This window comes from Athene noctua, chromosome 3 (genome assembly GCF_965140245.1).
Source record: "Athene noctua chromosome 3, bAthNoc1.hap1.1, whole genome shotgun sequence".
Classification (NCBI taxonomy): Eukaryota; Metazoa; Chordata; class Aves; order Strigiformes; family Strigidae; genus Athene; species Athene noctua.
Genome location: NC_134039.1, coordinates 21,600,791 through 21,628,495, shown reverse-complemented (window position 1 = coordinate 21,628,495; position 27,705 = coordinate 21,600,791). Strand labels below are relative to the sequence as shown.

Genomic DNA, 27,705 nt, shown 5'->3' with positions numbered 1-27,705 from the left:
TTCAATATATTTGCCAAACCATCTGTTCACAGTCTGGAAACAACCTGTTTTTTCACTTCTCAAAAATCTACCTTGCAGCAAATTAAATCTATAGTATGCTGCATAGTATATGACTAAATCAGTTATTAATCTCAACATGCCATGCAAAAATAAATAACTCCCTGAAATAAGTGTTAAATTCCTCAAGAAACTCTAATCTGATCAATATACAGCACATAAGGGCACAGTATGGTGGAGTATGTCAAGGATATCTGTGATTGGTGTATGTTGCAGTGCGGTCAGTTTAGAGACAACAACAACAAAATGTGGGCATTATAGTAGCCAGGAGGGAGAAGAAACTTTGTCTTTGAATGCATAGCATATGACTCCAAGACGAGAAGGAAACCAGAATGCCTTATTGCCAAGACACATTTAGAAGAAATGATCAGGGAAGGAGCAAATGAATTATGTAATAAAGGCAATACAGAGGGGGACAGAAAATATGAAGAATTTGGAAGACAGATGTCCAGCATTCCTATTACTTTGTACTACTTTAGTTAAGTGAAAGCAGTTGAAAGCATCATTTATCTGAACTTTTTTGTTTTGGTTGTTCTCTGGATATTCTAAAATGGCTTGCAACTACCAGAACCACTAGTGAATTTATTTCTAACAGTATTTAAAATATTATGACATTAATACTACATTGCTTAAAGTAACTGCATAGAGGGTATAAGCCCCCCTCTGTTCTTCTTTATCTACTATTTGTGTAAGGAAAATATAAAATTCTAAAATAAGCTAGAAGCACCTTAGAGTTATTGTTAGTGTGTAAAGGGCAGTGTGTAGAAGACAGATTGGTAATTAGGTAAAATAGTCTACAAGAAATGTTTAAATTAGTAACAAGCCAAATATTAGAAACCTAAGACCTTTGAGGGGTGCCATTAACATGTTAAAAAATTAAAACAGAGTAAATTTAAGGCATCCAAGAAATTTTAGCACTTCCTCTTAGAAATAAAGTAGGGGGAGAACAACTGAATTATGTAAAGACTAAGCACAAACCAATTCTGTAAGGGTGATGATGTTATTTTTAAGTATAATGATTCTCAAACTTGCATACAAACCCTGGAATAGTAATAAAAAAGGCCATATCAAACAATTTTTCTTCTATTTTAAACAACAATTTGCCATATTTCCAAAATTCTTTTATTTAAATCTTTGACCCTCATTTTTAGTCTTTTAATGAAGGTTATTCACGTAATACATTTTACTCCTTAATGCTCTAATAAAGTTTATTACCTAACATGCCTAAGATAAACAACAGAAAATATAGCTCTGTCTCATATCTGTATAATTCTATAGGATTTATTTTCTTCTGTGATGAAAAAGTAGGGGGGTTTGTAATTATTAAATGTTCTTGTAATCAGAAATACAGCAACTTATATAAGAAAGTGTGGTATCTTTCTTTTGACTGTAAAATTGTTTTTCTTTTGAAGTGCTCTCTTAAAAGGGTGTCGTTGCTTGGAAATTGACTGCTGGGATGGCTCAAACAATGAACCTGTTGTGTATCATGGTCACACTTTAACGAGCAAAATTCCATTTCATTCTGTAATTCAAGTGATAGACAAGTATGCATTTGTGGTACGTACATATATATATATGTATATATATAAATATATGTTGGTTAAAATGTGACAGTGGCTTTAACAAAGCCCAGGGACATGATTGTTGTCACAGATTCATTCTCCAGGGTAAAAGAACATAAAACAGAGATGGTGCTTGTGGCAGTGGGCACTGTTGAAACAGATCTGTTCTTAATATATTTTAAAAATTTTATTTAAGGAACAGTAAACATATTTTGTAGATAATGATTATATACCAAAATGGTGGGAGGCATTCAGATCTTAACTCAGCCTGCTAGGTGGAATTTTCACCTGAGGTCATTTAAGGAAGAGCTGTATATAAAGTGAACAACTACTTCAGAATCAGTTTGACTTTTTACTCCTTTATATCTTTTAATATTTTTTTCACTTATTCTTCTGTTGCTATCAGTCTGTCTTATATCCTGTGCTTAAATTTATGAAATATAGAAAAATGTTAGATTATAACTGAATTTGAGACTTACTCTGTTTTCCATTTTCTCTCTTTTTATGTTGAATTCAAAGCCTGATAAAAGTTACCATCTACCGCTGCCTTTTTGTCAGATGACTCATTAGGGTAATGTCTCTTCTGCCTATCTCTGGCAAAGCAGTGAAAGCTGAAGAGCTTTTGGCACTGTTTCAGTCTTTTGTATAGGTTTCTGGCAAAGCTCCTGAAAGATGAAGTCCTGAATGACTATTATTATAACTCTTGTCTTCAGGCCAGCATTATGTGTGTGAATATATATGCCTATGATCATACAATTATAGGGATTTTTACACAAATATAGCCTTCTCAGAGTTAAGAAAGCTACATTCTTTCTGTTGTGATTTTTATATAAAATTTGGCTGATTTTAAAAGGTAATGAAAACAAAAATATGGGTTTATTTCACTTTTCTTTACAAACCCATTAGATATAACTCTCTTGTTTTTGCTAATACATAGCATATTGTGCACAGCTATAATAAAAACTTCATTTAACAGGCACAATTTACAATAAGAAAATAAAATCACAATAGGTAATTATTCATACCAGTTGTCTATCTAGACTAAGGTATGTTTCTATTCGTGTAAATAGCAAATGCTCAGGGGAAAAGTGTAAAAATATGGTAAACATATAATGGAATTTCCCCTAGAAACTGACAGTTTAAGTCCTGCCCAAGAAAAGATTTTATTGACAGTATTTCTTTTTAGTAACCACTGTCAGATTATGAGGTTTTTTACATGTTCTAAACGGACATGTGCCATTTAAACTATTCTCTAATTTTTACTTGATTTCCCACGGTTCACATGTCTTGCCCAAGTACTGTGATGAATAAGGTGTAAAGAGTCCAAAGAAAACTTTGTGATACAAAAAAAATGCAAGGCTTGTTCATGTGAAGACAATGATTTCTGAGCAAATTTTAAGGATACTGTCAAATTTAAACGTAGCCAATTAAAATCTGTCATAAATTAAAGCAAAAGACATTTAATCCTGTCTTACTTTGTCAATTGCAATTTTAGAATCTGATTTTACCTTTCAAAACCAAAACAATTCTCCCTTCTCTTAATAAAACTGTGTAAACAATGGAGGAAATTCTGTACACAAAAAAAGTGCTTTCCCCCACAAAATAGAGAAATAATTTAAATTGTGTCTCTGACAGTAAACTAGTGGCTAAAATTTATATTTAGATGAAAGCCAGTTTTCTTATAATTGTTTTTTCATTGTTCTTAAGGATAGATGCCTGCCACTAAAGGAGCTGTCACTAAAATATGTCACATGTAAATTTAAAGGTACACGATTATGTCAAAGCTTCCAAGTTCTTCCTATAGGTACATGAAAATTGCAATAATTTTGTTTTCTCTTTTTCTTTTCCCTTATTTCCCTTTATTGAAATTATTTTTTATGAAACTTAGTCGTTATTCCTAAAAAATTAATGTACTCAGTGTGATAATTCCCTGTTGGGTTGACTTAGTCAACAGAATTTCAGAGCAGTTGAGATACAACCTTTAGGTGCAAAAGAAAGAGCAGATATTTGGTCTGAAGAGATGAAGAAATCTTTGATTTTGAAAAACACCAAGATAGTCAACATTGATGTTTCTAGCATTTGTAGTGTTTTAAGTCTTTTCTGAAATTAAGTTTCCTTTGAATTTCTGAAGCTTTCTCCTTGAAATTAACTGAGATAGGCAGAAGGGACATTGCCCTAATGAGTCATCTGACAAAAAGGCAGCAGTAGATGGTAACTTTTATCAAGCTTTCAATTTAAAATAGAAAGAGAGGAAATGGAAAACAGATTAAGTCTTAATTTTTTGTGTTTTAGTGTGTCTGGGAGGTTTTACCCCATACTCTTTCTTTGGGAGAAGAAACGATAATTTCTCTTTATTCACTGTAAATTCATTTGTTGAGACTGCTGTTTCAGACACACAGTAGCCAATGTACCATTCTTTAGAAGTTCTGTGTATCAGCTGAGCCATTAACTGAGCGAAATTCTATGTTTTGCTTTCAGGTTGTACTCTGCCTTGTGCAATTGGATCAGCCTGATTTTTTGGCTGATTTAACACTTATTTTCTCTCTACTTTCTTTACATCCAACATTATTCAGTATGTTAAATGCCTCCGATAAATTATTTTCTATGAATTATTGGAGAAATACACTTTAATATGTGCTTTCCACAGATCAGCACAGATATTACCTGGTTTCTCTAATGAAGTATTTTGACCTTAACTGACCTTCATTTGTTTACCCTAGTAGTTTGTTTTAATCTCTGTATATGTCTAGCCCTGTTTTAACCCCCCTTAACTTCCTGAGGATGTATTTTTTGCTCTTTTTCAATTGTGCTTTCTCTTTTTCATAAATATTGTGTACTTTCTTATGGTGTTACTAACCTGAAACAGCCAACATATATTCTGAAAGTTCTGCAAATAAAGGAAAATACAGATTACAAAGGGGACTTTTGTAAGATATTTTGGAAACCAAGTAGTGCTCTTTTTATTTATTAATAATAAAAGCCTTTAAATTATATTTCTAGGCTTCTGACTATCCAGTTGTACTGTCTTTGGAGAACCACTGCAGCTCTAAGCAACAGGAAGTAATGGCAGACTATTTAAGAAATATTCTAGGTGACAAACTTCTTACTTCAACAATTGGTGATACAGTGGTGACACAACTACCTTCTCCTGAGGTAATAACATTGCATTTTTCTCTGTGAAAGTGGGAAAAAAGAAAAGAACTGTGGTGATTCTGCAACAGAACTTATGAAACTGCTCATTTGGTGTCTGAAATACACTTCAAGTGGTAACAAAAAAGAATTAAACAACACAAAAAAACACATGACAAGATAAAGAAAACAGAAAAAGCAAAAAGTAATCATGCGGATTGATGTGGAAGTTTTTGTTTAAAGGAAAACTGTTTTCAGTACAATGCTGAAGCATATATTCGTTAAAAGCTAACGTACTAACATTTTTGCAAAGCCTTAGATCTTGCAGTTCACATCAGTCCAACTTCTAGTGCTTTGGATGCATTAAGTTTCATTCTATTTTATATACAAGTTCAGTTAAGTAAAGTTTGTTGGTTGCAGTTTATTTTATCCAGAAACATGGCAGCTGTAGTAATGTGTGTTGTTATTTTGAACCATACTTACTAACACAAAATAAACCTGCATATTAAAAATTGAGTATGATACCGAAATCACTCTGATTCGTTTTAAGTAAACTATTTCTTAATATGAATTAAGCATAGTGTGGTTCATCTACCGTAGTCCTATGTTGGATATGTAGTAGCCTAAACACAGAAAGCATCTGCCTTTAAAGAGGGCAGATTTATATACAGGGAATGGCTTGCCAAAGATTGCAGAAGAAAGTACTACTGAACCTGAATTCTGAATCTAGGGGCTATGAAAACATCTGATTAATTTATTTTTCAAATTTTCAAGTTATTGAAACTTGAAAGTCATTGTTATAGTGAACAGTTTCAAATTTTCTCTTGACCTATAAAGTCAACATTTAGAGGTTAAACTGAACAATCTCCTCCTCTCCTCTCCTCTCCTCTCCTCTCCTCTCCTCTCCTCTCCTCTCCTCTCCTCTCCTCTCCTCTCCTCTCCTCTCCTCTCCTCTCCTCTCCTCTCCTCTCCTCGATTGAAAGAATATCCTGAAATTTAAATATGTTATTGAAATGGAAACCTGGATCTACATTTTTATTAATAACAATGTTTATGAAACTATTTCATCAAGCTCTGTTACTGCAAAAAGATTCTCCCCTTCTCAGTGTGTTTCTCCCTAGGGTGGTGTTTCTCAGCTGGTGGCCTGATATGAAGTCAGAAAAGGCATTTAGATGGGTGTTGAAAATTTTATTGCAAACTAAAACAAGTAAATTCCAATTGTTCCAATCTTTGCACATAATTTTATTTCAAGGACAAAATATCTTTTTTAATCTCTTGTAACACAAATACATACATGCATACAAAAGAGTTATTTAGGCTTGTCACTGTTATCAATGATATACCAGATATATTTTATAGCTTTTTTTTTGGTACAGTAATTGAAAAAGGAATAGTGTAAATGAAAATGTGGGGAGGAAACACTGTCATAAGGAAAGACAACACACTAATAGATGTATTTTGTAAAGGATTTGTCATGGAAAAAAATTTTTGAAGTGGTGTGTCCAAAAGACATGCTAAAGTATTACCACACTCTTATATTTTCATAGCAGTGTTCGTAAGTAAATTTCTCAGACAACTTTTTTTTTTTTATTGTAGCATTATATTTTTTTATATCACACTGTCCAATATCACTTTGCAACCTTGAAAAATGCTCTGTAAATGAAGAAAACCCTCAAACTCTATTAATGAGGGTTGTTTTAAAGCTTCTAAAAGCAAAACTGCATTCTGTCTAACAGATGCCCAAAGATCATATGTCCTGTGTAGTAAACACAAAATCAGTGTACTGCATCTGAATCATAGAGTCACTGAATCACATACTTAAAAATATTACTTTCTATGAGATATGTCCCTTACCATGTGTTTAGTGTGATATAAGGAAATAGTATTTTTATAGCTTGCAAATAGAGTAGTAAGGATGACTTTTGGCTAGTATCTGAAGAACCGCTTTGGGTCCATATTCAAAAGGAGTTTTGTGGCATCACATCCTTAAAGCATGGGACCTTGTTCATATTCAAGGCCTGGGTAAATTCATTATCATTTGAGTAAGCCAGAAGCTGAACTGCCAGATGCAGTCTTAAACCTGCTTTACTTAAGCGATGCAAAAGAGATGTTACAGAACCACAAATGATGAATCTAAAATGCTGTTCATGAGAAGGATTCTCAGTTAGTGTAAAAAAATAATAGTTGTCACATATATCACATATGGTCCCACTTTTTTCAAGACTGAGCACTAGCAAGAATAAGGAAGCAGCTATTGCATCTGGTATGATTGTATAAGAACCCAATGTTCCATTATGAAAATTGTATCAGAAGTGTTAACACCAGTAGCAGAGTAAAGGCATTGGTCTTTAAACACAACAGTCTTCTGATTTCTAATACAAGTCCAATAAAATATAGTAAGTGTCAGGATGATTAAAGTTCACTGTAATTGCTCAGATATGAGATTGTTCAACAGACTGATGTGTTCATTGGCACGGCTCAAGCGCAGTAAATACATTTGCTTAGAGGCTGGTATGACCGATAGCCTGATAACTAATTTTGAAAAAAATGACTATGAATAATACATTCAAGGGAATTGGTGTACTTGCCTATATAAGTATTTTTACTAGCAAAATTCTAGTCCAACCAAATTCATATGCAACAAAAAGGGAAAGCTTTGAAATCAGTTCCCTCTTTTGAAACTTTCTTGTGGAACTGATCTCTATTTATATATGTACCTGTATCTTTCATTGAATATTGAAATTAAAAAAATAGGAGATATAGCAAAAAGCAACACTTTTAAAAATAAATCATTATATGCTCTAATTTAGCCTACTAACAGATCTTAAGTTTTCTTTGTAGAGTTCAGCATGTTTTGTGGTAAACAAACATTCCTTTCGCCTAGATTATTAGCTTTTTCCTTAACATGTTTTACTGGATATAATTTTAAAGTCTGTTCTAAATATTAATTTAAAATTATAATATCTCTAATGTTGCATTTTTTCTTTAGATGGCTACACTGTCTTATGTTAAATCAAAATAAAAATAGGTGATAAATTGATTACATGGTAAAATACTTATCTTGATTATAAAGTAATATGAATGTCATACTAAAGTATCTCAGTATTAAGGTGAATATATTTCAAGTCACTTTGTTATGTATGTGTATATATATATGAATTGAATTACTCTGAGTTTAAAAATTATGGTATTTGGATCAGAGTTACAGTGCTTCACCTCCATTTTTCCTACAATATTTTTTACCTTCTTTTGTCATCATCACCTACCTTGAGCTGGGCTTCACCCTCCTCCCCGTCTGGTTGAATCTTAGCAAGGAAGCTGGGAAGGATTGAAAGGGTAGAGACTCTTTCACTCTTCACTGAAACTCACAATAACCACAGAGACATTTTTTATAATATGCTTTGTTAGAAAATATTCCAATCTAATAATATTCCCAGGGACACAGCACAAACCATTTTACTGCCACATCTGCCTTACATGCCTATAAATGCAAGGGGCATACATCTCTCCCTCAAGTCCTCTGATTGTGCCACAATAAATTATTGATCACTTAGTTGTCACCTCCTGTGTTCATGACCTGTGTTATTGCCTTTGCTATGCTATTTTTAAAAGTTTGCTTGTAGAGTCCCTCAAAGTTTTGACTCTGGACTAAGCAGTTTAGCCCTCTTTCCCTTTTCTCACAGATTTCTTTGGCAAGGACCTTCAACATCTAGCTTCTCCCTGTCACATGAGACTGAAACATGATGGTTTTTGGGTTGCAAATCCTCCACATCTGACAGCTACTGTTGTTCGTAGTTTCGCTCCTCTTATCAAGGCGTATATGTAGCTCATGAAAGGCTTCCTTTTAATACCCACTTCACAATAATCAAATCAAATGGTACCTTTGTCTGTTCATGAAGTGGAGTACCACACAGTTTCTCCAAACATTTCATAGAAACATTTTCCAGTTACAGTTTCTTATTTAGATCTTGGAGATTTGGAGATCTCCATGGAAATTTTTTTCTCCTCATTTCCTTTCAAAGTAGGTTTTGAGCTATAACTTTGTCAACTGAGATGGCTGTGTGTGTCTGGAAGAAGGATTAAAATGCAGAGCAAACCCATTCTTAAGTGTTTCCTTGGACCACAGCTCGTGCATGATGTACCATTGACTTACCGTTGTAAGTCTAAGTGAAAATCACAAGGAGCTCCAGAAAAGAATATTGGATGGTCACTGAAAGCTATTGATCTCTGCTTTTTCATACTGACTTGTCCTGAAACACAAACCCCAGAAGATTTCAAGATGAGGTTTTTTTTAATTCTTTGTCCTTAGTCATATGTTCACCCTGTAGCTGATTATACTAGTAATGTTGATTCCCTGGAATCAAATTCTCTAGGTTCTAGTGTGCACTTACAGAAGTCTCATCTGATTCCTACACTGTTTCTTGGCATTGCACTCTACAGCATTTTGAGGAAACATGGTTTCCCCAGAAATGTGTTGGAACATATGACAGTCACCTGTTGTTAATAACTTCCCCATATTTTAAAACTTCCTAAGGTAATTCAAAACAAAACACTGCCATACTTTATATAATCAGCTGGGTAGGTTTTAGATTGATGGTTTAGTGCATAAAAATCTGATCCTTCTTTTGAGAATGTATCATCTTGGAAAATTGAACTGTGGTAGGGAATCTGTGCATGAGGGCCCTGAGTACACCAGACTAATTATCCTGACCAACCTGTAACCATCTTTCCCTGTAATCTTCCTTTGGATTCCCTTCCAACCCACCCACCAGAGATTTAGTTGCCTAGGTACAATGTCATCTCTGGTATAGCACAGCCGTTTAGCCTTGGACCAGACTTACATGAAAACAGCTAAATTGTAGGCAAAAGCCCTCATCTGGGGCCTCCACCTATGCACTCTCATACTTTGGCATGGGAGCTGCATTTTAGCTCATTCTTGTCTTTGGTTCTTGCCTGAGCTACAGTGAATGTAGTGCCTGTCCTTGCAACTTGCTATTCCTTGCTTTGCCTTGCTGACAGTTCTGCATCTGGGAAGGAATTGCCACATGCACCAACACAGGCTAGGAGATGGCTGGCTGGAAAGTAGCTTTGCAGAAAAGAACCTGGGAATCCTGGTGGACAAGTTAACCATGAATTAGCAATGTACCCTTATGGCAGCAAAAAGGCTTACATTGTCTTGGGCTTCATTAGGAAAGAAAGATGGGCCCAAAGTTTTCTCAGGGAAATGGTTAGAGGCAGTGGGAATAAACTGAAACATAAGAAATTCCATTTAAACATGAGAAAAATAATTTTTACTGCGAGGGTGGTCAGGCACTGGACCGGGTTGCCTGGAGAGATTATAGAGTGTTCATCTTGGAGATACTCAAAACTTGACCGGACACAGCCCTAACTCTTATTGACCCTGCTTTGAACAAGGAGGTTGGACTAGATGGTTGCCAGGGGTCCCTTCCAAACTCAGTCATTCTGTGCTTATATGATATGGCTTCCTGGGTTGACCTTGGACCTACCTTGTGACTTGTCTGGCAGTCACTGGACTGCTTCCTGAACTTGCCTACCATCACCAGAACTGCTCCACTTCTTTTGCTCTTGCCCTGGTTGGTGAGGTTATTGCCCCATGCCTGCTCTGCTGTCACCCTCAGCTCCTGGGTCACCTTGTACAGCTGCTGGCCCTTGCTACTCTCTGACTGATTAACAGTGTTATTTGCAACATATTCAGGGATCAGTTACATTTTAATTTTTTGCCTTAGGAGTCTCTAAGAAAGTCAAAACCGTCTGCACTAGAACTTTCTCCAAGACTACTTTCAGCTGTATTTTTAATTTTTTAATTGCATGGTTGGGAAAGTCTATGTGTGTTTTCATATTTCTCTAACATCTGATGAAATCCTCAGGTAAAACAGGGCAAAGCATTGCCAGCTAAGAGACCTGGTTTTCAATGGGATCTAACCTTACTGCCAACAGTTATAATAGGTCAAGCCTCTGAGCCATTAGCAGATTGATCCTCTCTTTATCTTTAAAGTTTGGTTCCTGAGTAGGACTCTTTTTGCTAGATGAATGAGAAATATTATATTGTAAAATAGTTTTTAATGATGGAGTGTTTCTTATCACACACAGGCTTTTACACAGGATTTCACTTCATCCAGAAAATTAGCCTGCCAGTGTCAGCCCTTCCAATTGCCTTCTTTAGGCATGTTTTGCTTTTTGGTATTTTAGAAAAAGGAACATTTAGAAAGATTCTCTCATGTATTTTGTGTCTACTACAGAGCACAAGACAGAACTGAAATTTTCAATGTAAGGGATTTTCACTAGATAACTGTATGGTATGAAAACTTGTTATGAGATAGCTAAAAAGGTACTTCTGATGTAATTAACTAGACATTTAACAAACATTTAGCTAGAGCTCAGACATCACTTGTGGTATTGATTTGAAATGTCTCAATAACTGTGATTTATAAGGCTGCCACAAAAACACCCATTCACACTTCTACTAAGTATGATTCTCTTCTTGAATCATTGGAGAATGCTGGTGGTGTTTTTTGGATGGGGTGTTTTTTGTGTGCTTTTTTTTTTTTTTAATTGTTGTTTTTTTGTTTGGTTGGGGCTTTTTTGGTGTTTTTTGTTTGTTTGTTTTTTTGTTTTGGTTTTTTTTTCCCACAGTTGTATTTAACAATAGTGTCCTTTTCATTCAAGATAAATTCTGTTGATGCCTCAAAGTCTTCCCCCATGTTAGACTTCACAGAAGGTGTGGCATCTTTACCCCATATCAGTATTTAAGATAGTAATATAATTCTTGTAAGAGAAAATTATGTAAAAGTTTCAATTAATTTTAACCTTATTACTTTGCAAGATTTTCAGGATTTGATATTCCTCTTACTAAGCATGTACAGCTGGTCAGGAGAGGAGAAAAGAGAAGAACACAACCTAGCTGATCCTGTGATTCTGTGAACAAGTTAAATTTAAATAGGGGGAGATACTATCTTTTTAATAGTCATGATCCAAATCCAGGGTGTCGTGGTTTAAATCCGGCTGGCAGCCAAACACCACACAGGTGCTTGCTCACCGTCCCCTGTCCAGGGGATGGAGAAAGAATTGGAGGGTAAGGGAAGACTTGTAGGTTGCAATAAAAACAGTTTAATAATTGAAATAAAATAAAACAATCACAATAATAGAGAGTACAAAAATGGGTAATGTACAGTGTCATTGTTCACCACCCACTCACTGATACTCAGCCTGTTCCTGGCTAGCAATTCTGAAAAGACTGAGATCCCTAAAACGCAATCCCCAAAATGGGAAAGAACTCCCTCCTTCCCAGCCGCCCCTCCTTTATATACTGAGTATGACATGATATGGAATATTCCATTGGCTAATTTGGGTCTAGTGCTCTGGCTGCGCTCTCGCCCAGCTTATTGTATATCTGAGCATGGACAGGACATGGGGAGTTGGAAAGTCCTTGATCTCTTAGTAACAACTGAAAACATCAGTGCATTATCAACATTCTTCTTATACCAAATCCCATACTGAATCCAAAACACAGAACTATTACAGTTACTAAGAAGAAAAATTAACTCCAACCCAGGAAAAAACAAGATACAGGACTTGTTCTCTACATTTCTGAGGACTGAATTTTGTCCCTTTTTACATTAATTGCAGCGTTCAATAGGTGGGTTTGCCTGATCCATTCCAAAATGCTTGTGATTTTGTCTTGGAGTATTGTATTACTTCAGTTGTTCTGATTGGTGTTGTATGTTACAGTATTTAGTAGAAGAACTATGTTGTGTTCATTTAATCATTTGTTCCAAATTATTTTACTTGGAGGCTTTTGCTCATGCCAGCCTTGCAATTCCATTGTGCTCTAAGGAAGTTTTATTATGTTTTACGTAGTTAAATCTTTTAGTATGCTTACAGTTTGTAACATAGTGACCATGTTTTTTAAAAAATATTTTGTATTTTAAATTTAGACTAGAAAAGAGAAGTTCTAGTGAATGTTCAGACTTTCAGCTCATTACCTGCTTAAAAGTTTATAGACATTTTTACAAAAAGATGTCACGTGCTTAGCATTGCTGTTTACTATTTAAAGAAGTCAAATTTCACTTAGTCACTGATTTTGTAACCATACATTTGTTATAAGTTTTTTTGAAGATTTATTTGACGCTCAGACTTAAAATCCATGGTAAGTTTTTTCAATTCATGGTTCACTTTCAGTGATTTGGGTTAACTGTTATTGGAATATGCTTCTGGCCAAAAAATAGCAAAATTTCTTCTTGGCTAGAGTATTTCCTCTAATAGTTTTTGAAAAGAGAGTTGTGATTTTAAAATGTTATCTATTTATAGAAAAAAAAAAAGTTTGTCCTACCTCAGGGTATTTACATCTTTGCTAAGAGTTCATAAGCAGAATTTTAGAAAGTATCTGACTTAAAACATCATGGCCCATTTTATATGATGACACAGACTATGATCTTTTTTTACTTAAAGGAGGTTTACATATATGAGGCAGTAACATGCTCACTGAAAGCTTTTCTTCCCCTATATGCCAGTTTGATTTTTTTAATTTGTAGAATTAAATCTTACCTATGAATAACAAAATGCAAGACCAAAAATTTATAGAATTGCTTTTAAATATTGGGAAATATGAACATGCAAAGGAGAATTCAGAACTTTTTAAAAATATGAGTAACATTACTCATATTGAAACTCTATTAAAAATATCACAGAAAAAAAATGACTACATCAATAAGAAATGAAGGAAATGTTAAAGGATACCCTTATTCTACATCACCAGTGCAGAGAGACTAATCAAATCTTACACTAGCATAGCATGGCATTGATAGATATTAAGCATAGGATATCTCATTCCACTGGCAGACTGACAAACTACTAATACATGATCTGAAGTGATAGGGGATTATCAACAATGGAGATTGCAATGTAAAAAAATGGAATGTCTATTTCTTTGCCTATGGCTCTAGTTTCTATTATAAAGCTTTGGTTTTATGTATATGTTTCTATCATCCATGCTTTTCATATTAATGGATACCTTAAAATACAACACTTCAGTTATCTTTTATTTAATGTGTAAGTATTTGTTCCTTGTTTCTGCAACCTTCCCAGCAGCATAGCCTTCCTTTTCATATGAAACTTAAGGAATATTTTGTGCATCATTTTATCAAAAACATATGTCAGTCCTGTTATTCACTAGCAGTTCTTGTGTACAGAGGTAGAGATGAATGTCTGCTACATAATAGCTGTTTTACTATGAATATTATTTCATAAATCTAAGTGAAATTTGAACTCATAGGATACAGGTGCATAGATGAAAGCCATTTTATTAGAAATGATAACATTAATGAATTTTTACCAAACTCTGTTAATTCCTCTGACCGGGTAAGATCAGCATAAGGATTCACTGTATAATGACATAACCACAAAAGTTTAATTTGGTACACTAGATAGATGCGCACAAATGTACTAATCAAATGGAGTAACAGATTTCCTGCAGCTGCAATGATAGCTAAAAAAAAAAAATCAAATTAATATCAGATACATGTCTATAAGTCTATATATAAAAATTAACTCATGCATAGTAAAAAAATGTACTCACTATGTCTTACCTGGCTGTCACCTCTGACACTTATCTTCCTACCTTAATCTTGCTCACAGTTTCAGCATCTTTATATCTGTGTGGTGGGGAGCATTTTTTCCTGTCATTAGATATTCACATTCTGATGTATGCTTTGATTCCCAGATTCTGTTTGTTTTACTTGTGTTTGATTTTTGCTTTACTGATATCTATCTTTACTTCATTGTGTTACCTCACTTAATTATACTTAATAAATATCTTTGAAAGTGGGTTAAGCAATACCTAGATATGAAAACTTACAATTAATCCATACATAATTCCAGTTACTACTGTTTAACCTCTTTTCTACAGGAATTAAAGTTCAAAATTCTGATAAAAAATAAAAAAGTTGGAACAATTGAGGAAGGTATGCTCAGGAGAAATACTGACAGTCATGGTGAGACAGGAGAAATTTCTGAATTTGAGTATCTGTCCGATGAAGCTGAGACTGATGAAAAAGCCCCTCTTTACCCAAGGACTCGCTCTTCAAAAAGAAAAAGTGAACACGGACATTCACTCCCACCTCGAAAAAAGGCAAAGGTAACTTTTGTCTCTATTGAATTTAGAAAACACATAGATGTATGACAGCTTTTTTTTTAAAAGTAAGTAATACATCATCTTAAAATAGAGACTAAATTTAAATGGTAGGCTTGAAAATTACTTGGAGCAATATATTTTTCTGATTCTTATAAGACTCTTCCCTGTGATCCTATCCTAAACTCCACTTACATTTCTTTTTCCACTTTCAAGTCTTGTGTTTGGCCCAGGTGCTCAATACTACAATAGAACTACGATAAAGTTGCTCAATTATTTTGTTGGTCTCAAGATCCTCCTGGAGCTATGCATGGAGAACACTCTTAACAGTTTCTGATGATGAAGGACAGTTAACTATTTCTTCCTACAGTACACCAGTATATCTTGGAGATTTTTAGAGTTCCCATTCCCCTATTTGCTTCTGTTCTGGATTTATATAAAAAATTTGGTGTAGAGATCTGCTTGCACTAAACCATTTTTAAGCACTTATAACAGAAAAGTATTTTTACATTTATCATGTAGAGAATTGACATTAAATACAACTTCTGAAAGTGTAAAAATTGGATGTAATCTTCTTTCTGATAGTCAAATTGAACTTACTTTTTAAGCCAAGTAGTAATTCTTTGCATAGAAATCTGTTGGTCCATCAGGGTACGAACTCCTTTGTTCGAGTTTTTTAAGCAGGCGGGAGGCACCCATTATCCAGTCATTTTTACACATCATGCTTTGAATTATCTGAGTGCAGGTAGACTAGCAATGCTCTTCAGGGCTCAGTGTTTTTGTCAAGAGGCAGTGTCCCTTCCTCTTTGTCTCTTCTTGAAGTGATTTGAAGGTCAAGATCTTTGCTTCTTTCTCTTTCCATCTGATATAGAGAGATTAAGGAAAAAATCTGAAGAAGGATGGAGTCCTCTTTGAAAAGAAAAGGCCAGATTTCCAGATAATAGGGTCACATATATTTGTAACATTACATTACTGTACAAAACATATACCACATACATCTTGATCAATAACAGCAACAGCAGATGTCTGGTCATGTTTCACAGGCAGAAGAGAAAATGGTTCTGGGGTTCCACTTTATTGGAGTGGGAGTATTTTTTCTGAGGTCCCACTTTGTTTCTTTATTGGAAAATGGGAGAGCATTTGAATCAACATCCAAGATACCCTAGTGATGCTGTTGGCTTTGGTTGTGTCACTGCCTTTCATATTCAGAGCTGTATTATTCAGGAGTTTTGTGACAGTAGACTCCTATTGCTCTTCATGGTACATAGCCCCAGAATAATTAATGAACTTCAAGTAGTTTAAGAGTCACAAACAGGTAATCCTTGTTATATTGTCAGCTGAGAATTTACCTTCAAAAATTTTAATGGAATACAAACATTATTAACACCATCAGCTCTTTGCTGGCTCCTACCACTAATTAGTCAAAAAGTTCCTCTGTTTAAGAGATAAGACCCTTGTAAAATTTCAGTCACTTCAATGTACAGCAGCCTTTGCTTTTGCTTTAGTAATGGAGCAAGACTAAGCAAAGATTTTGTCCAAATAACTTTCCATCTTAATTAAGAAGAACAGAGATTTCCTAACTTTAGAGCAATGCTTGGAGGAATATACCTATATTTGATTTGCTTGGCATGGTAAACTATTCTTAATCTACATTTTGTAGTTGAGTTTATGCTATTGATATATAGATTCTCCTAGTCTTTTTTTTTTCCTCCAAGTACTTGCTACCAGTACACCTTTTCTAGTACTTTATGTATCTAGAAAAATAAAGTTGGACATATATTTTAAACGAGAAACGTTAAGAGCCATGACAAATTATGTTAATTTACGTAACAGACTCAGAAGCAGGGAAATGATAAAGCTGTCCAACAGAACACTGTGCTAAGAAACAGTGAGAGCATCTCTCCATTCATCCTACAATTGCTATGATGTACATAAAGACAATAACTTTAATTGTCTCTGACTGGATCAACTCTCACTATCTAAATTCATATCTTAAGCTCAAATATTCATTAATTGTGACACATTTCCCCATGCTTTCTGCATCCTAAACAGTAGTTTCTTCTAATGGTTAATAATACTGATGAAATATGTGTTATTGTGATTTTTTTCTTCCATTATTTTGTATTATTACTTTTATTAGATGAAGACGAAAATTGCCATTGGTCTGTCAGACCTTGTGATTTATACCAAATCTGAGAAATTTGTGAGCTTTGAGCATTCCTTGGCTAATCAGAAGTGCTTTGAAAATAATTCCATTGGAGAGGTTCGAGCACGGAAATTTGTAAAACATTCAGGTAATTTCTTTTGATTTATTCAGATAAAAGTTACAATGTTGCTATAGTTCACTGCTTAGGCATTGGAAGGGTTAAAATTTTATTTGGTTCTTTTTATAACATTATGTTAGAAATAGCTTGTCGTTTGCACTGCATTTTTAAATTTTGATTGGTTTTGTGAGGAAAACAGAAACTCAGCTTTGTTTTAATGTTAACATAATATACAAGATGTATTAATACCTTTTGATTCATTATTTTTTGCATCAAATAATTTAGAAGTTGCAATCAATACTTGAAAATATGTAGAATAGATTTCACACCCTACTCCATGTATGGTCTGTAGTACTCACTGGAATTGGGCATGCAGTACTCCTGACTTTGATAAGAGAATATGCATTGATGGGATCAATAAACCCCATAGCAGGCAGTTTGCTCCATTGGACCAGGTTTTTCATACCAGCCAAGATGGATTATTCAAAACTCATTCTGTGTTGGAGCATCTCCGGTTGGTGCAGCAAATACAGTGCACTCTTCTGCTTTAACTCCAGCTGTCTGTCAAAAGCCTTAAGGGATTGTTAAGAACAGAGATCACTAACCATAAGAATGAAGTCTGCCACAGACCCATTCATTCAGGGTCAGCCCAGCTGCTATCCGCCATTTTGTGGAGATGATTCAATGGTTGGTTGGATGAACAGTGCTGAATGGCATCAAATTAAGTAGGTTTTTGACAGCTGTCCACAGTCAGAGTCCTCTCCTGTCTCTCTAGCAATACAGTGAAAATAAAAGTAGATTTAGTTTAAAAAAAAAAAAAAAAAAAAAAAAAAGAAAGGGGTGCAAGGGGAGGATGGAAAGAATCAAAGTGATGACCCTGGAAATGTAAAACTTCTGTTTAGTTACTAAACAGGAATAGTGTAGATAGAAGTAAGTTTATGCCTTTGTGGAAGGGGAACACTTCTAGGTGGAAGAAAATCAAGTTATTTGAATAGTTAACATCTTCTGAAGATTATAAATGAACCAATTAAGCATCTTTTAGAAGTGTGCTGTTCACTGGTTTTGAAATTATTCAGTCATTTTATTTAAACCTTAAAAAGCAATCAAGCTAAGATCATTTTAGGATTTTTTTTTTTCCCTTTTTGAACTATTAAAGAATGAGTGGGCTTTTTGATCAGTTTCCTGTTTGTTGTCTTTTAATTTTCCATGAGAATACAGCATGTGTAAAAATCATATATTTACCTGACACAGAGGTGACGAAAGAGAACATTTCCATGAAGGAATGATTCTTGGTTATTGAACCTTTAACAGAAGTCTGAACTGTGCACACCAATACTATCAGATTCAAATATACACAAAATATTAAGGTTCTAAAATATGATTTAGACATATCTCCAAAGTGGCCCATATGCTAATTTGGAAAAATACATTGATACAATATACTCATTGTGTGAAAAAAAAAAAATAAATTGCTGTATCAAATTTTTATATTTTTATTATTTATTCAAATAGAAACTCTTTATTAATAAAGTTTTTCCTACCAAAGTTTTATCATTCTGTTTTTCAGCTAAAGAATTTGTTTCACATACTTCAAGATTCATTACAAGAATCTACCCTAAAGGAACAAGAGCAAACTCTTCAAATTATAATCCACAAGAGTTCTGGAATGTGGGGTGTCAAATGGGTATGTGCATTTGCAGAGACTTGTACTCCAGGCTTTGCAGAGACTATACAGATGAGAGAGTTTATCCTTCCTGTAGTATTATTTTGTATTATGTAAGTTACATATTTTTCCTCAGTGGCATGACTTTCATTTTGTTATCTCAATTTCTCCTTCAGTCTACATATTCTAGTAATTTTTCATCCCAGAATCCAGGAATTTTGGTATATAATAAATAAGGGGAATATTATTTTCAACTATTTACTTTTGTAATTAGTTACAATTAGGCCCTAACTAATTATCCCAAATATCCCAGTTTATTATAAATCATTAATTTCTTTAAACTAGTTTTTCCTCTATTGGATAACAAGAAAAACACTAGTAAAAACAATACATTTTTAAGCTTTGAATCTTATTTTGCATTACTTCTAGCCCTAAAGCACGATTTTATTTTATGAATCAGTGTAGCAAAAGCACATACATAAACAACTTCCAACAGCTAAACCAGAATTTTCTTATTTTTCTTCATATATTATCTCCTTTTTTATTAATAATTCTATGGTATTTATCTGTGTGTGTCTGTAAGGAGAGTCCAAATTATAATTTCTATTCTACTGCCTGTTTGGGCTGAAATGATTAACTTTGTTAACTTAGGTTTTGAGGTAAAAATGAGTGTGCTATGCATTAAGCACAGTACTGAAAAAAAAAATAATTGTAATATACCTTCCAAGAAAATGAAAATAGATTACATTCTTTTGCATGCTGTGTTAATCAAATTACATAACCTCCATCCTTATTTGTTAGCTGTGGCTAAAGTATAAATAGAACATGATTATAAGGGAAAATGGGAATGGCAGATGCTGCTCTCCCCCCCCCCCCCCCCCCCCCTTTTTTTTTTTATTCTCTTTATTCTCTTTTTTATTTCTTCTTTTTAAAACAGTTTTCAGCTGAAGTCTAGCACTCTTTATAGTTACTTGTAGTTTGCAAGGGAATAGAAGCAGCTGCCTAGTTAACTAAAGTTGTGAATTCCTGGAATGCAATTGGACTTACTTTTTCCTAAGTTTGCCCTGTATCATTGACTTAGTTGAGGTGATGGAAGGATATATATATGTGTGATTTAGGAGTTTTTATACAGCGATGGAATCCTCATCTGAAGGATCTGTGGGTTTTCAATGGTTTTGTGTGACTGGAGTGGCACAGATGCAGATGTGGGCACACAATTAATACTGGTGCCAAGAATTCCCAGATTATCATATGCTACTGCAAAGAAGCACTCAAATGCTCCTGGTCAGTAGAATATGCAGGTACAGCTGGTCACTGTTGGGAGTCTCCACTGGCAGCACATATGCAACATAGGTTAACAACTTAATTTCCAGTACAAAGCATATTAGTTCCTTGAGCAATGAAATAATAATTTCTGGTTTTCCACATTTCAAGTTAATTTTTAATTTGAAATTGTTAAAAATAAGCATGACTTCTGTATTCAGGTTTGAAAAACCTCTCACCTGTAAGCACTTTCCCCTTTTAATGGCTTTTGACAGAGCCTTGCCTTCATCTTTTTATTCATCAGTTTAAAAGATTCTCAGTTACAGAATCTTTTTCTATGTTCATTTGCTACACTTGCTTCAGCCTTAGGTAGAGAACAATATTTTTTGCATCCATATATAAATTCTCTCTATTATTCTTATTTTATACTAAGGCCACCTAAGGGAAATTGTGGGGTGAGCAGGGCAGTTTGCTGTAGGATCCCAGTTTTGAGAGATGAAATGTATGGTCTCACCTTGTTATATTAAAATACACATGCAGAGATGGGCGCAGATTTCACTTTGCCTGTAGGGCCTGGGAGTTTATGTTCACCCTTGCCCCAGGCTTCTTTTTTTCACTTGTTTCCTTTCTCAGCTCCCAGATATCTTGTGTTTCAAGTTACCTTTTGAAATGCTGGGGTTTCAACCCCAAGCCCCAAATTAAGGTTGACATAGGGGTGATTCCCACAGCCCTTCACAAAGGGGGGGTGAGTTTACCTCTAAGCTTCCCTCCAGGGTGCTGCCGGCCTGGCAGGGAGAGCCATTGGGTAAATGAGCCCCAGGTGTCCCACTTGGGGATAAAAGCTGGGACCCCTTGCAGGAAGGGGCAGTGTCTGTCTGTGAGGTGGGTGCACTTTGCAGATTTCCCTGTTGGGGAAGGGCCTCCTGCCTCCCTGGAGCTGGGCTCCAGTCAGGTCTGGCTTTTGTAAACGTGGGCTGTGTAGAGATTCAGTATGTGGCTTCCTTGGTCTTACTGACTTGGTTGTCTCCTGTTTCTTCTATGGGAAGCTGCATTTCACTGTTTGTTCCACCCATTGTTGGTCATGGAGTGTCATTGTTGGGGTCAGTGGGATTGATGTTGATTATGTATGATCTGACTGACTTGTTTGTACCCCTAGCACTCACCCATGTACTGACCCTTTTGTATCAAACACAATTAGGTTATTGGTTCATCCTTATGCTGGCTGTGTCCTTTATGCTAGGTCTAATAATTGGTAAAACACCTTCTTAGTGTGCTTTTTCTGATCAATGATGCACATTTGTATTCATCTGTTGTTTAACCCCCTAATGTATCCACAGCTACTATCCTGCACTCATAGAACTTAGAAGGAGCATCATGCCTTAGCTTTCACTGAGAGATATCACTGTTCCCACATCTGTTGTCCTTACCACAAATGGTGGAGCACATGCCCAAGCCTAAATTTCTTAGTATTTGATGTTCCCACACCCAGAGCTATGCCATGCTGTCAGTTGAGTCAATTCAGTAAGCAATGGGACACTAGGGAGAGCATGTGAATTTGGCCACTAGTGCTGGCTGTTCTGTGAAAGAACTGAAATGTTCTTAGACCCCCTCAAAATCGTTTAATTGTTAAAAATTCTGTTTCTCATCCTGACTGTTATGTTGACATATAGTTTTACAACTATATTAGGGTAAAAAAATCACTAGTTAGTATAAATTTTGTTTGTGTCTGTGTAATTAAAAATGCATATTTATAGTACAGATTTGGACTTTGGCTAGGCCATTGCTTGAAGTATCTCTCCATTACCATATAATTTGAAATATTCTGTTGTCATGATTGATCCTCACTTAGTTTGATGTCATACTATTGCTGGGTTATTTACCTGGGGTGGTGCACTCTTTGGATGCTGTCTATATTGCTATTAAAAACTAGTAAGCTTGTTTCATGCTTAGAGGAAGCACTGGCCAGAGGTCCTTAATTTAAAATTGAATTCATCTCTCAGGCTTATCATACTGCAGTTTTTCTAGTTTTCTTTCTAGCCTGTAAATCTCCACACTGATCTCTGCAAAAAATATCCATTTGTTAGATCTCAAACAGGACTGACATCTTTCAGAATGAATATATTGACTGTTGACTCAGAGTATACTTCGATGAAAAGTCATTCTAAACATTAGTATACAAAACATGATTTTTTTTTTTTTTTTCTGTATAGAGGCTTTGGGCCCCTTCCTGGAAGAATTAAAAATATGCAGGAAGTGGTTAGGTCATCCCTCTTGGTCACATCATTTGCATCTTCATTTAAAGAACTATTTTTCTCATGGGAATAGGCTGATTATAAGCATTTCTCCAGATATATTACTTCCAAGCCATGTCAGATCTATTCTTGATTCCCTAATCTGTTTTTGATAACTGGCAGAAATATAACTGAGCTTCACAATGCAACTCCCAAAGCTCCACTCAGTGAATCTTCTGCTGATGTCCTCCCACTGATTTAACACAGATTTCTTAATTTTTGTGTCTGTCTTGTGTCCATATAGCCCACATACCCTCCCTGTCTCACTGCCATTGCACTCTGCAAACCAGATCCTTTCTACCACTTCCCTAAAACTGTTCATGGGCTTCTCAGATTTTTCCTTCCTCAGATCCTTTCACCCTCCCCATACCTCCTAGCATACCCTCACCTACCTTTAACTTCCTCTAACATTCATGACAGTTCTGCCTGGGCAAAGAAAATACAGGTTCAAACCTACATATAATACTCTCTGCCAGGCCTCTGCATCATGTAAACGATAATAGAGTTATTTGTGCACTTCCCTTAGTGACAGATCCAAAACAGTACTCTCCTCTGTACCTTGCCAGCAATTTTCTCTAAATTGGTTAAAACATATTAACTTGGAGCAGCCTGGCACTCAGCTAAAGCAGGATGAAATGGTCTTACAGGCTCAAGATTTGTTGAGGCTGAGAATGAGAATTATGTAATTGTGTAAATCTAATTTCCAGAGCAAGGCAAGTTAAAACCCACAGTAAAATGTACTGAGTTTTCACAAAATCACTTTTGGATATCCATGTGCACTCAGTGTCCATTCTCTGAAAACTGAGACTTGTAAGAACAAGATAGGTTTTGTGAACAAAGAGATCTTATGGAGAAAAATACCTTCTCTGAAAATTGAGACTCGTAAGAACAGAATAGGTTTTGTGAAAAAGAGGTCTTATGGAGAAAAATACCTACAACAACTTTTTATAGTCTGGGAAAATTAGTATGCCTCCTGCATACAACTGCAGTGTGGCATGGAAAAGAACTAGTTTGGTGTATCAATTATTTAGTAAATAAAATGTAATGTAAAGATTTATGCAGAGAAAGAACATTCAGGACAGTTATTTAAATAAACAGATATCACTTGTATTATATTCACTGAGAAAAACAGAGCAAAAACCCCCCAAACCTCAGTGAAAATAAAAATAGGAAGACTTAAATACCCTTTTGAATACATCCTTTACATGCAGTAGAAAACATTATCCATGTATCAAAACAATTTACAGGAATTACAAAAACGTGTCATAAATTGTATGAGAAAGACATGGTATAGCAGGTACAGAATTTTGTTTTAGAAGAGGCTATATAGAGCTTATGTTTTCTGGAACACATAAAAATTTATATGCTATTGTGAAGTTTCCACTATTTGTATGATGGATCTTTTCTTACCATAGATTTTGTTTTGGCTTGTGACATTGAAATGCAGCTTGGCAATCTTGTCACATGTGTTTTGTGGCTAAATCTTGTGTAAAATAACATGACAAAAAAATGCATAAAGATGTGTGATGAAAAGTTCTGGTTTTAATCTCCGAAGCTGCCTAGGGAAAAGAAACACACCTATTGAAATCTTGGTATGCCTCAACTGTGCAACTTAAAATGACCATCAAGTCTGACCTTCCTTGGGTTCTAAGTGACTAAGAACTTAAATATGAGGCAGACCTTGGAAAGCATCATTAAGAAATAGAGAGCACAGGATCAATAATTTAGAGTAAATTATTTTGTAAAGTAAAAAATATTTTGTAATGTAATGTAAAAATACAACCATTTCCAGTTGTACATTTTCTGTGACACTAGTGTTTACCTTTCTTGCTGAACAAATGGCAAAACTGGATACAACAGGACTGATTTCTTGTTTTCCTAAATAAACATTATGTTTGGTCATGGGAAATTTAGATATTCTCGCAATTTTACTTAACACTATACTTTTTGGAACATGTGATGGAGTGTCAAAATTAGTAAAGGAATTTATGAAAAAATGAAATTGAATTTAAAGAAAAAGACAGGCTCTTCTATTAAAAGGTGGTGATATACTACTTTTTCTTAGATTTAATTAGATTTTCAGCATGATAATTTTATACTCTTGGTTATTTTTACCGGAAGTTTTTTTATAACAGCAAAAGCGCGAAGCAAGCATTTTCTATAACATGGCTTTTTTTAACAGCTAATGCAACATCTGAAACAAATCGAGAATATTCATTATAGCTTTGAATTGTTGCTTGAATTTCTAATGAAATTTGTGAAGTGACATGCTTTAATGTTTTTGTTTTTATGTCCGGTTAGGTTATTAGAATACCTCAAAGCTCTTCACAGTATACATTATTTCAGTTAGATATTAAGTGAGCACTCTTTATCTAACATTGTGATCCTTAAAACCTTGCAGATGACTTAACCTATGACATAGAAAAGACAGATACATCACAGCATTTCATCTTTGTTCATTCTGCATCTAAAAGCCCAAAAGTTAGTCTCCAGCTATTAAACAGAGCTTCAGCTATCTTTGCAAATGGACTCCAGATTTTGCCCCAGACTAAAATACCTCTTCTGCTCAAAGGCAGGGGATGAGTCTGACACATCCTAGACCCGATGGCAAAAACATGCCCAGGTTGTTCTGTACAGCTATCCTTCCAGTCTAGAGCTGACTCTGTTTGGGCTTGTTGTGGCCTTATCCCACAACTGACTCATGGAGAATGCGTTATAATAAGACAGGAAAGATTTCCTGCTAGCTTCCAAGCCAAGCAATGCCCTGGAAGAATGAAAGGAGAAGACATAGAAAAGTGTCTCTTGGTTGACCACTCCCTCTTGTTGATGGTTGAAGGACAGGACCAGTCATCATAGATCAGCTGCAGAAAAGGCACAGGGGTCAATACCTTATTATTACTGTCTTCCTAGTATGATTTTAACTGTCCAAAAATTCATCTTTATGAAGTGAAAGTTAGATCTTGCACAACTAACGTAAATCTTACTAAATACTGTTGAATAGTGTGTTGTGGAAATACTAAGATGTAACAAAGAAGAGTGTTTATTATTAACGAAGTCATGCAGTTCGAAAAAAATCCACAGCTCTAATAGGCCACATGGCCATCATGGTTTGTGGAGCCCCCAAAAAGTGTTGCTTTAGCTCTGTTTGCTCCTGTAAGACCCCAGCCCAAAGGGACAGGTACTAGAATTGCATAATCCAGATCTCACAGACCCATTTTTGGTTACATTATCCCTTCAACTTCATTGATTAGATCCTCGCTAGCTGTAGTGGGACAGCTGACTCGTGTAGACATCTACAACTTAGGTGGGACAATATCACCCTGATATATGAAGCTAACAAAATACATTCACCTTTTCTTTGGAATAGCTCCAAGAGCTGGGAGGTGTTTTGAATAAACGTTTCATGTTTCTCGTGCAGGAATGTCTCTAACTGCCAGGTTATGACAAAGGTCTTAGGCTACTCTGGAACTTCCTTCTTTTTAGGTAGCTTCTTTTTTGGTGTGTTTAATAGTTACTGGAATTTCACTTAAAAGTAAAGACACACAAATTTTATTTTATCATTAACTTTTTCAGTTATCTTTACTAAACCCACAACTGCAGACAACTAATAGAATACTAAATTTATTTGAAATCTGGTCAATTTTAAAGAAAGACAGAAAAAAATTGCAGGGACACAATTGTCTCTGAACTCCTTGCTGACCTTGCTCTAAGTCTGTTAGAGACCCAAACTAAAACAGTAAAAAAAAATCCGTTAATACACACTGTTCTGCCAATAAGCACAAGGCAAAAAATTTTAAAAAAAATATTTTGGAAAAGGATCTGTTTCAGGTGTGAAATAAGTGAAGTGACAACCAAAAGATGCTCAGACCTACACTGAAGTATAACTTTCACACCAACACATTAAATAAGCAGCAAAAATCTATTTATATTTTACATTTGATAGTTTATCAGAAAGGTTTTAGGTACTTTCTCCATTAAAATCTCACAAGAGAGGGTCCCTAATTTAAACTAGTTGTAGAAATACTTGGGCAATGATTTTTAATCACCTGACATTTTTCCAATAGAGCTACTTGCAATTAAATAGGAACAATGTCAGCAATTATGAACATTAGAATGAATGCATTCTTAACGTTTCTAATGACGGTGTCTTTAGAGAAACAGTATTGAATTGGCCCAAAGGCTATAAGGACAGACTGACTGCACATGCTGAGCAAACAGTTCTCAGAAGAGTAGTCCCTCTTAGTACAGCAGAATACCTCATGTTCTAAGTCATTCACGAATTAGGTTTCTGTAGAATAAGAGCATTCATTTCAAAATGCATCAGTGATAAGCAAAGCCAGAAATAATTATTAAACTTAATAAAATCTGGAGTCTGAATAGCTAAAGACCCATTTTATTTTATTAGGAGAAGAAAAGAATACATACAATTTGACCAAAACTTTTGGTCAGAAAGAGATGTGAGACAGTATGCCAAAATTTATACTAACCCATTAAGTCTGCTGTGTGTTGTAAATCAGTTTTTGGTGGCTTTTTTTTGTTTGTTTGTTTTCGTTTTTGTTGTCGTTGTTTTTTTTTCCCCTGGTAGATGTAAGTCCTTATTCATAAAGTTTGGTTGAGATCTCAGCTCTTCACTGGCTTGGCAAGAGAACTAAAGCTGCATAAATATATAATAAACTCATAAACTCCAAGGCAAGGGGGATGCTAAGGATACTTAAAAGACTTTGGACAGTATGTCCACAAGCCTGAATTAACAGGCACCCAGAGATGCTAGTGGGTATCAGAGTGACCTGTCAAAACAGGACCAGAACAGCAAGTAATGCTCAGGCTCAGAGCCACCCAAGGAGGTTGTTGTAATTTGGCAGAGAGTCTTAATTATGCTGCAATTCTTTCCAAGTTTCTCAAATAGACCCAGATGAAAAAGGTATTTAAAAACCACCATGTTCTACCATTTTTCCAGATTACATGTTCTGACCACTTGGTGAGAGAACGCATTATCTTTCTTACATCTGCTGTTAGTGAGAAGAGTTCACAGGGCACTACAGTATTCATTGGATTTCTCTTATGCAAACTCTACCAGACAGGATAGTAGATTGAATAATATTTTCAATATACTGAAAGGGAAATATTATTTGTACTTGCGGGTATTGTGATAGTTAACGTTTCCACAGGGCTTAGAAGTTAGTGTTATATTCATCATTCAGATGATAAAGGTATTATCATATTTATTTACTACTGATAACAGATCCTCCTGCTATGTATGCTGCTTCTATTAAATGAATGCTTGCCTCGTGATATATGTAACAGGTGACAATTTGTCATCATGTTACAG

The 27,705-nt window shown here is 35.0% G+C and overlaps 1 protein-coding gene across 1 annotated transcript in view; it reads left to right on the top strand.

Annotated features, from left to right (window-relative positions):
* PLCZ1 (phospholipase C zeta 1) overlaps nucleotides 1–27,705 on the top strand; it is a 55,954-nt gene that overhangs the window by 15,906 nt on the left and 12,343 nt on the right. The window contains exons 5-9 of the mRNA XM_074901320.1: nucleotides 1,470–1,614; nucleotides 4,620–4,772; nucleotides 14,674–14,901; nucleotides 17,036–17,189; nucleotides 18,727–18,843. Of these exons, the coding sequence (XP_074757421.1) occupies nucleotides 1,470–1,614; nucleotides 4,620–4,772; nucleotides 14,674–14,901; nucleotides 17,036–17,189; nucleotides 18,727–18,843 (797 nt within the window). The remainder of the gene's footprint in view (nucleotides 1–1,469; nucleotides 1,615–4,619; nucleotides 4,773–14,673; nucleotides 14,902–17,035; nucleotides 17,190–18,726; nucleotides 18,844–27,705) is intronic.